A 10,580-nucleotide genomic window follows, 5' to 3' on the forward strand; every position below is an offset into this window, starting at 1 on the left:
CGACGCGCGACATGTTTGATCCTGCCCTCATCGCCGGCCCACGCAGGAGCAAGCGTCAAGGTCGAAGGATCAAACACAACTAAATGATCACGCCACTTTTTCACTTTCACTCGACCGACGCGCGACATGTTTGATCCTGCCCTCATCGCCGGCCCCCGCAGGAGCAAGCGTCAAGGTCGAAGGATCAAACACAACTCCAAATTAAATTCAAGTTAAATTCAAGTTATAATGTTTGATACAAAGTATCAAAATTTTTATACTGTTCGATAAACGATAATATTGTATATTATTGAAATGCACAACTATCTATTTATTTTGTTATAAAGTTGTTAAAAATAAACAAAAAATATCTTAAAGGGAAATAAAACACATTATGTTATATTTCTGTTTTATTATGTTCTATGGATAACGAAGCCTAACAACATTATATCATAATATGATATGCATATCATATTCTTATAAAATTTTATTATATTTTTGTTACAAGCCTCTAAACGAGATTCGACCAAAATAAGTGTTCCAAAGTAATTCGACCAAATGCCCATTCGACCAAATGTCCTTTCGACCAAATGTACTTTCGACCATTTGTCATTCGACCAAACGTCATTCGACCAAATGTCATTCGTTTAACGTTATATGGAAATTTCTGACTTAGATTACAAAAATGGTCCCAGTTTGTGAAAATGCTATTCGCTAAGAGATTTGAGACCGTATTCAAGTTCTATGCTAACTAGGCTGTCAAAGATAAGTGGCCAGCTATTCAAAACTACATCAAATAGTGATCGTAGAACAGATTGTTTGTAAGCGTTTCGAAAATGCTAAAATTGTGTCAATTTTTAATATTCGTATAAAAAGCCTCAAATGCACTTGACTCCAATGAAAACAGCTTTGACATGAAGTGTCATACTAATACTCTTTACTTTTGCATTTGTTTTGCCTAACCGATTAACAGAAACTTCGTTATTTCGTTTAATATGTTGTGGGTCTCGCACTATCAAAGTTACCCGCATTATCAAAGTTACCCCGTTTTACGGTATATAAAATCCCAGAGTTGTCTGTCTATCAGTAACGCTTTGAAATGTTTCACCGAAAAGTTTCATTGAGCACTACAACAGCAATTTAAGAGCACTACAACGGTACATTTTAATATTAGAACATTACAATTGCAAATTGTGGAGTACTACAATAGTTCTTTGGCAGAATATTCTGGAGTTTTCTGGAACTTTGTTCGTTCCAATTCGTAGAATATTCTCGAACATTTCATCATTGTCGTCTGGTTTGAAATTTGGTTGGTGAACAAAACGTCAATAAATCAACATCAAGCACCTTGCAGTTCAGTCCAACTTTTATCGGGTGTGAGTTGAAAATGTGAAACGGTTTCTCCAGTTCCATCGCAGGTTCAAAAGGAGTTTGACATATGTAAAAGCAGGATAAACATAAATGAGATGAATGTGCGCCAAATATTCGAGTTTTATTAATTTACATTGAAACCTTCAAGAGTCGATGCTCAATGACTCGATATCGACTCATGGATGCAAACTTAATACAAAATTTTATGCTTACTATGCTGCCCATAACTGCAAAACAGTCACATTCGACATTTTTGACAAAATGGAGTTAATACCGGGGAGAGTCATCAAATGGCAAATACTTTCGATCAACTTACTGAAATCTGTGAGATTGTTCTAGAAAATTTGAAAAAAATACCAAGTTGTTTTGTCACATTGGCAATTGTAACCGCATAACAGTCACATTGAGATTGTACATGAGCCTCATGATGCAGTAGCAACGAAATTTCTATCAGAATTTTTTCTGATTATGCACCTTATATGCGATATGAGTTGTACAAAATTTCAGCCTCAAATAAGCACTTTTGAATTCTTAGTGATTTTTTGAAATATTAGTTTCCTCCCAAACTGCGATAAAATGCAAACTTGGTATCCCATTTACTCAATGCCTACTTTTGTCGAATGTTACAAATATGCAGTTATGGGCAGTATGATGATTACTTAAAACATTCCTGTTCCATGACATGGTATTTCTCTGAGTCGATGGTCTTTTCACAACTGTAATTTTGAAATATGACAATGAATCATACTACACTACAGCAGCTATTTGGGAGGATATGCTAGATTTTTTGGTACGAGTCTACTCTCCAATTCATAGAATCTTCTGGAACTTTTGAAATATTTCACAACATAAGAAACACTACAACAGCATATAAGGCTATAATTATTTCAGATTAGAACACTATAGCAGTACTGAGGCCATGTGCTCGATGGAGTATTGCCCAAGCGTAAATTTAGGAGATTTTGAGGTCATCAGTATCATGCGATTTGAAAGATTATAGGTAGCTTTTCGCTTTAGGCTGTGAACCGTTTCACCAATTCGTTTAACTATTAGTTAAAATTTGACATTTCGATAGTCAAATTCCCTCAAATGGTTAAATTGAATTTCGCGGTCAACCCATTTGAGCTTTGACAGTCGAGTAGTTATTTCTGAACAAAGTTGACAGAGGGTTAGTTTTTCTCAAATTCTCGGGAACGGTAAATAACTTTCGAACTGTCAAGTTTAATCATGCTTTCAGAGCAGGGTTACTTTCAACCAGAGGGGAAATAAATATCGAGCTGTCAAATTTTAAATAAAAGTAAAACGAATCGGTGAACGGCTCACACACTTAAAATTTCGTCGGAACGTGGCTAACCACGTCGGGTAAGCTAGTTCGAGTATAATATAATATAATAATAATATAATATAATATAACATTCTATATCGACTCAAAATTTTCACTAGACTTTTATAAGCTGGTTGATGATTAAAAAGTTGCCTGTCTTTGTTTTATTTATTAATTTGTATGACATCAACTGACAAAACAGATCCCCATGATATATGACTTATTTAAGTTTAACAATTATTGCCAGTTACAAACAAATACACAATCCACGATAAAAAAAAATACAATATCATTATTCGTAAATAATTGAAAATAATACAGCTTAAACTTACTTCGAATCGTTTGTAGGGAACCGTAGAAGTCGAAACGATTGTTTTTTTTTTATTTTTGATCTGCAGAAAAAAAAGTTTACAAAAGGGATTTTTTTAGATTTTGAAATAAAATAAATTTGAAATGCCAAGAAGAAGAAGAAAAACTACATGTCACCATAGGGCTTTTCGTAGTTTTAAGAGTAAATTAATTTTTAATGAAATCAAAAATTCATATATCAAACCAGACATGTGAGTTGGGGTTTTGGAACTAATTGTTTACCAAGAAAACCATGATTTATCAGCTCATAAATTGTAGCATTGTTTAATTTTTGCCCAAATCCGCAACAGATAAAACTAGTAAATTTAAGGTATGATTTATCAAACTTTTCTTGTGATCCGACCCATCAAGCATGCTAAAAAGGATTAAAAATTTCATTTCAGATATAATTTGGTTGAAATTACTTGATCAAATTTAGAATAAGTGGATTGATTCAACATGCTCGCAGTCCCCATATGAAATAGTTAACTTTTCTTTTATGGTAAAATACAATACATTTTCAAACCATCCAAAAATAACTTTCGAGCTTTGAAAGTATTATGAATTTTTTTATTAACTATTGTTATACATATGAAGTTTGAATTCTGTGGCAAATTGAGCAATTTTTGCTATATAAGCTGACAAACTTGCATGCAAGTTGCTAAAATAAGTAAATTTTGCATTTTCAACTGCCAATATCTCAAAAACTTGACGTGCTATGATATTTTTGGAAATAGAAAATGGGCTCAGCAATCCTTAATTAAGTAAATAGCGGTATTTTGTTGCTAGAGACAAAAACGTGTTCCGTAGTGTTATTTAATCCATTTAAATATTTTTAAACTGGATATTGATCTTGAGTAGCGTATGATTCTATCGTCGCGAAAAAATTGAAAATCGCTTGGAAAACGACGGATATACATTGCTAAATTTGTACTTCTAACTTTTTCTGGACCCTTTGTAGTAAGCGGAAATTTTTCCGCTTGGTAGTAAAAGCATTGAACTTTTCCAATAAATATATTGTTTACAACACTTGCTGTTTCTAAAGGATCAACTAGCACACATTTTTTCTCAACAAAATGCAAAGTAAGTTCTATGGAGCTTTTAGTAATCGACATCACACTTTTAGGATTCTCTAGATTCTCACCAAAGACTTTATTTATTTTTTGCTAAAACTGTGTTTATTTTACGGGAGCTTAACTGCTTATAACAATTTCGGGAATTAATCACACTTGTGCGATACCTTGGGCGTTAACGGGTTTATGAACGCACTTTACTTAAGTCGAGTCTAGTACATGATACTGAAGACAGCCTTACAGTTGACGTCAAAATAAAGGTGTCTGTCAAAGGATTCAAGCTCTAGTAGAATAAAATTCGGTATTGATTTACTTAATATTAACGCAGTTGCTCAAGATCATGCGTCAAGAAAAGATTTTAACTGGACGTGTTTCATAGCGGCTCTTTTTTATTTTATATTTTTTATTTATTTACAGATTTGATACATTTTTACATATTTACATTACAATAAGTATTTTAACGCCAAAGATGTATTCTCATTGCACGCACGATCTATCGTTGAATTTTACCTCTTTGTTTAAAGCTCATTGCGACTGCTCATACAATTACTATACAGATAAAAAATCTAATTACTATGCAAAGTCTAACATATAATCACTTATATATTACTGTCGGCCACGGAATTTGGCGGGCCTTTTTCTCAGTTGCGAGGCAGAAGTTCCCTTAAGTTCATTGGATGCTGGGCTTCCATATGCAATGGAAGTGCTGGTGGCTGATCCTCCTTTTCCGGTGCTATACGAGTTGGCAATGGCAATGGCTCCACCATTCGCGCTTCCAAAATTGATGGGAAAGAAAGCATTTGATGCACCAGAATCATCAGCTCTACGACGACCGACTTCAGCGTCCTGTTCCTCTTCTTCGTCAGAGTCGACTTGAGCAGGAACTGGCCTGTTCTTCTTTTTTGGAATCATGGCTGGAGCAGCTGGAACAGATAGCGATTCATCAGCGGTTGGCTCGCCAGCAACGTCTTCGTAAATAGCTGGGACGTCCTGTTGCATGTCTTCCTCAACTGGAAACTGTTCTGCAGGATGCGCGGCAGCATCCGACTCCGTATTGGGATTTTCCGCAGTATCAAAATCTGAGTGTTGGCAATCTAAGGGACAAAAATTTATAATAAGATAAATTATTTTAAGACAAAATTGTATTAAATAACACTCACCATTCGGGTGTATACCAGGAGCAAGATCAGATACGCGCTGATTACGGAATTGTTGATTCCTGACGTGCTGCAGTCCATACATGGTGCTATGAATGGTCCTGTAAGCCACTGGTCTTTGATAGTACATATAAGCTGTAAGGATAGGATGCGTGAACTATAGGCATCATTTTTCTATTTTTTTAAGTATGAAAACAAACCATTTGGTGCGGGAAGCGAGTATCCAGCACTGACTCCACACAACACGGCCAAAATTGCTACAATCTTCATCATTCTTACAAATTTTACAATTCTATGTTACTCTCCAGTAACTTCGAATCAAAAACCAGGAGCTAAACTTATGCAATGCTACGATAAGTTTCTTCGGATCACTGATACTTTCTGCGCCGAGAACAGGCATTTTATACCGAAAAAAGCGAATTGCTTAGTTAGTATTCATGTGCGGTCAATCATTACATATTGATTTCTTTGTTCCTATGCGCGTGGACTAGGCATCTGCTCAATTGAACTCATGTTTTGTGCTTGATGAAAAAAATGATGGCACCGATAAAGCCACGCAAAAATTTAGCATCCCTCTTTGTATGGGTCTTATTGAAACCTACGATAAAACTAAGCCATATGGGACTTCCTTTGCCTATGGTTGTTCCGATATATCGAAATTTTGTTTGAAGATCAAAACCTTAGTCTTGAAAAAAGTTTTGATTTTCTGTTAATGAGTGGATAAAGACATTTTTTCATATTTGTCACATTTGGCTTGAATGCCCTCTATGTGATTTTTGAAAGTTAAATTTTTATCTAGCATGAGCCCTAGATACTTAACTTTATCAGACCAATTCCAATTGGGGTTCTTCTCATCGTGACAACAGGTTTTGAAGGTTTCATGTACACCCGATTCTGTTTTTGCACGGGGATGCGTACCGTGCAAAAAAAAGTTTTTAGTTCAAAATTTCAATAACCGTGTAAAAAAAGTAACACCAGTTCTCGACGTTTCATGCAAAAATAAGGTTTTGGTGGAAAAAAATGTATGGAAACTTTTTTTGCACGGCCGTGTAAAAAAAATCCGTGCAAAAACAGAATCGGGTGTAATGAGCAGTGCTGGGAATGGTAATAGTAGTAGGCTTGAATTTCGAGAGAGTCACGTGGCTCTCTGACTATAGTAGTTCAAAAACATGAATCTCATCAAGTAACCTATGCGGGGTGAATGAATTTTCTAAATCGTTAGTGTCAATAAAGGCTCTACATGCGGGAAATGCAACGGGAAATAGAACATTTTTCTACAGTAATTTTGGGTTGCCCTTAGCAACGGGTGTTTTGCAATTTTCAAGGCTTTTTGCCTACAGCAGCGATGGGCGTGAGTTTCACTGGCTTCGCTGACTGTTATGGGCATTGTTTGGCTACTGTAGAGTGAATTTCAGATTTTTCCCAACCCTGGTAATGAGCTTTTGGTTCATATTCGAATATTATAAGTGGAGTCGACTTGCAAGTATGCTGGAACTATATCCAAACTATTTTGCAATCTACTACAGATGACACGATGACACTGTATCATTCGCAAACAAAGATTTTTGGCATCCCTGAGGTAGCTCCGGTAAGTAAAATGTGCAAATGTGAAAAAAATGTTGTACAATTGTATAAATGCTGCCTTGAGGAACACAAGCTCTTTCAGACTTGTACTTCTGATAATTAACCCAACCGTACATTTCAGATTTGACAGATTGCTTTGGATTATTCAAGCCAAACTCTGTCGAATGCTTTTTCTATGTCTAGAAGAGCAAGACCAGTAGAATAGCCTTCAGATTTGTTTGTACGAATCAAATTTGTTACATGTAAAAGTAGTTGAGTGGTCGAATGTCCATGTCGGAAGTGTGTCCATTGTCCAATGTTTGTATCGACAATTCGAGTGACAATTAGAAGTTCGGCAGTCAAAACTTCGGCGAAGTTCGGCGTCGGCGTTCTAATTTAGTGCTTCGCCGACGCATAAGGAATGCCTTTGTCGGCGTAGTACTTCGGTAGACTGCCGACGTCGAACCTCGGCGAACTTTTGTTGGTAATATTTCATTTCTTTTATGAAATTCGGTCTAAAGTTTATCTGAATGCACAATAACGTTCAGTCTGTGTAGCCTATGGCTGAAGACGGTGTAAATTGAAGAAACCACGTGCTCCGGTGGGGATCGAACCGACGGCTGCCTATTCGCTATGTATGATTCATAAGTGTGGCCCAATAACTGATCAGATTACTAATTTACGATAAATGTGACGGGATGGGACGGGACGTCATATTTGTCGCTATATAAGTGCTCCTAGAGAATGATATAATCAATACGTTATTTCAGGACGAAGTTGTGAATCCCACACCTCGCGTCAAGACTCGAAGCTGGTTCACTCGTCTCTGGGTTACCAACGGTACGCTAGGGTTTCAAGTGTTTTTTTTTTAATATGTCATCAGAAATTTTCCCTTCTTTCAAACATAGGCTACTACTTGTCTAGTCAGGTCTCCTATTAGACATATGGTTGGGGGCGTTATAGGAATCCGTGTTATAGGAGACCCAGGGCTTATGGGACTTCATCACTTTAGGGGTGTTGTTGAATATCTCGTATGCCATAAGAGATAGCACAGTACTGTCTTCGGCGAAGTTTCAGTGCTAAGTACGATCTATCTTTAGGAGTTGATGATCATCCTTTATGTAGAGAACATGGCCGGTAGGGGCGCTTTTTATGATTTGCACTCTATGCGTATTGAGGGATAAGAATGTAAACTTTGTGACATATATGATATCTTTGAAGGTTGGAAGGTTGGTGTCTTAGAAAGAGATGTTCAGTAGCACAAGGGCTGACATGTGACATGCAAACCTTGAGCTACTGAACTTCACCGAACACGTCATTATTTTTAATGCAAGGATCCTGAGAAATCTGCAAAACAATAGTTTCTCGTTCAACAGCGCCACCTACTGGCAAAATCCTAAGTATCATGAATCAAATGAAATAAGCCCATTAGCTAGTAGAACATCTTCACAGAAAACGCCATTTTTTCAAGCAAGTAAGATGCCGAAAAGTTTGCACAAAAATTACGTGGCCACCATCACTGCCTTAAGGAAAAGTTATAAATGACCAGGCTCGCGCAATTAAAGCCCTTGTGCTACTGAATAACTTTGCCGACGACGCCATGTTTCTAAGTGGTCAAGCTACTAAGCTATACGCAAAACAAAAGTTTCATGCTTACTAGTGGCGCTTCGTGGCGAAATCTCAAAACTCAAATAATGTCAGCCCTTGTGCTACTGAATAACAATACCGAAGACGCCATCTTTCTTAGTGATCAGGCTACTGAGCTATCCGCAAAACAAAAATTCTAAGCTCACTAAAATCTCGAAATTTTTGGCTCAAATAATGTTAGCCCTTGTGCTACTAAACAACTCTTCCGAAGACACCAACCTTCCGTGAAATATGAGATGAAATGGTATTTTTCTCACGAACTGGTAATTGGAATGGTACTCATGTATAAGGCATTGTCTACTCGCTACCTATCCATAACTGCACCAAATACAAAATAGAACGATTCTCCCGAAAATGATTATGATTTTTCGTACATAATCATGACTTGTAGCTGATGTTAATGCAAATGAGTTGTAAATTCATATGCATTAATATCAACTACAAGTCTTGATTCTGTACGAAACATCATTAAAGTTATCATGTTCGGAAGAATCATTCTATTTTGTATTTGGTGCATTTATGGTAGCTGACAGTGTTTGGATTTTGATCTGAATAAGCCGATGGAACCATATTCGGAGAGTGTAACAGTTCACGAACCATAACCGTTCCTGGCACATCGCATTCGGATAGCCCTATGAATGTAAACATTCACTCTCTCGTTTGGTACGTGACACGAGAGCGTTCAAGAGCAGCAACTCTCACAGACTGCAACAGTATCGAGCCATTCGGGTGATTTATGTTTTGCATAAAATGGGTTATATTATAACTTTCGTATTTTCTGGTAATGCAGCCTTTATCAACCTAATTATAATCTATTGGACCATTGAACACCCCTTTGGTTGCAAACATAGCACAGAAAATAAAAATATTTGCCTCTGTTACTTGATCAGAATGAGAGTGGGTCAGCGAATGTTACAATTGTGTTGACACACAATGATCGGCGCCTAACAGTGGGTGGTGTGTGTCTGTCTTGATTTCGTTCATGGTTCGTTATCTTCAACGAACAATATATGTCAAGCATGTTGTATGAATGCAGGCGAAAAAATGGGATGAAATTATAGCTCATGTGTCAATGATTGTTGAATTTTCCAAAGACTGATAGCTGAGATAATAAATGAAGACGCACACTACAGAATTGACCGATTCACGAGTTTACGGGGGCAGGATTCGTCATTAATTTCGGAATTTTCAAAAGCAGTTTTTTCGTTCAAAATCAAGAAAATTTACAGGAAAATGTGTTCACTGTATTCTATTCTCCAACCGCAACACAGTGAACACATGTTCATCGAATAATATTCAGTTTGAAGAGAAAAACTGCTTTACGATGACGAAGCGTTGAACGTTACGAATTTGCCGTTTGAGCGGTGCCAAGTTCATCAGTTTCCATATTCAAGAACATTCTTGATCCACGAAACACATATATCCACAGAAATATATGTGTTTCGCAGATCAACAATGTGATAGTCCATCTTTGGGTTATATTGGTAATCATCGTACACTCAGAAATAAAAATAGTCACAGAATTACTAAAGTTTATGCATTAATGACTATTTTCTATCAGCCTCTCTTTCATTCTGCTGTGAATTTCTACACTAAATGTCATTTCGCCTGGGTTGAAGCTTAGCGATGCTTCAACCCATGTGAATTGACAAATAGGAATAAAATTTCCCGCAGAATGAAAGAGAGGCAGACAGAAAGTAGTCATAAAATTTAGTTATTCTGTAACTACCCGTGTTTCTGAGTGTACCAATAGGAAGATGATCATCATCGTCAATCATGAGATGGACAGCGAATTCCTCTGTATTGCACTGGACTCTTTGGATTGTTTCCACAAATCATTTCACAGTGATAATATTTCTATCCGCACAACTTCAGCCTCGAATAGGAAAAAAGAACTCCATATAGTATTTAAAGAGAGACAATTTAAAGAGACAATTTACACCGTCTTCAGCCAAAGGCTGCACAGACTGAACAATCACAAACATTAGGCAACGGACGACACGGAACACCCAGTAGCCCAGTGATGAATTTTTCGTTTGACGAAAAGTTTCCACCGACTGGAGCGGGAATCGAACCCACGCCTCGTGGCGCAATACGCTTGAACGACTCACGCCGCTA

General features: G+C 36.9%; 1 protein-coding gene across 1 annotated transcript; it reads right to left on the bottom strand.

Annotated features, from left to right (window-relative positions):
- Positions 1-4,466: 4,466 nt before the first annotated feature.
- Positions 4,467-5,637, bottom strand: LOC5569613. Its single transcript, XM_001652844.2, has 3 exons — positions 5,453-5,637; positions 5,256-5,387; positions 4,467-5,189 (listed from the first exon to the last, which is right to left on the bottom strand). The coding sequence occupies exons 1-3, from the start codon at positions 5,523-5,525 to the stop codon at positions 4,702-4,704; spliced, it is 693 nt and encodes a 230-aa protein (XP_001652894.2). The 5' UTR covers positions 5,526-5,637; the 3' UTR covers positions 4,467-4,701.
- Positions 5,638-10,580: the final 4,943 nt, after the last annotated feature.

This window comes from Aedes aegypti, chromosome 2 (assembly GCF_002204515.2).
Source record: "Aedes aegypti strain LVP_AGWG chromosome 2, AaegL5.0 Primary Assembly, whole genome shotgun sequence".
Taxonomy (NCBI): Eukaryota; Metazoa; Arthropoda; class Insecta; order Diptera; family Culicidae; genus Aedes; species Aedes aegypti.

Bases quoted from the DNA above. Each gene is read 5' to 3' on its own strand.
- LOC5569613 (XM_001652844.2), bottom strand. From the start codon at position 5,525: ATGATGAAGATTGTAGCAATTTTGGCCGTGTTGTGTGGAGTCAGTGCT. The intron at 5,388-5,452 runs GTTTGTTTTCAT...CTATCCTTACAG, and splicing joins CTCGCTTCCCGCACCAAATG to CTTATATGTACTATCAAAGA. The intron at 5,190-5,255 runs GTGAGTGTTATT...TTTGTCCCTTAG, and splicing joins TCCTGGTATACACCCGAATG to ATTGCCAACACTCAGATTTT.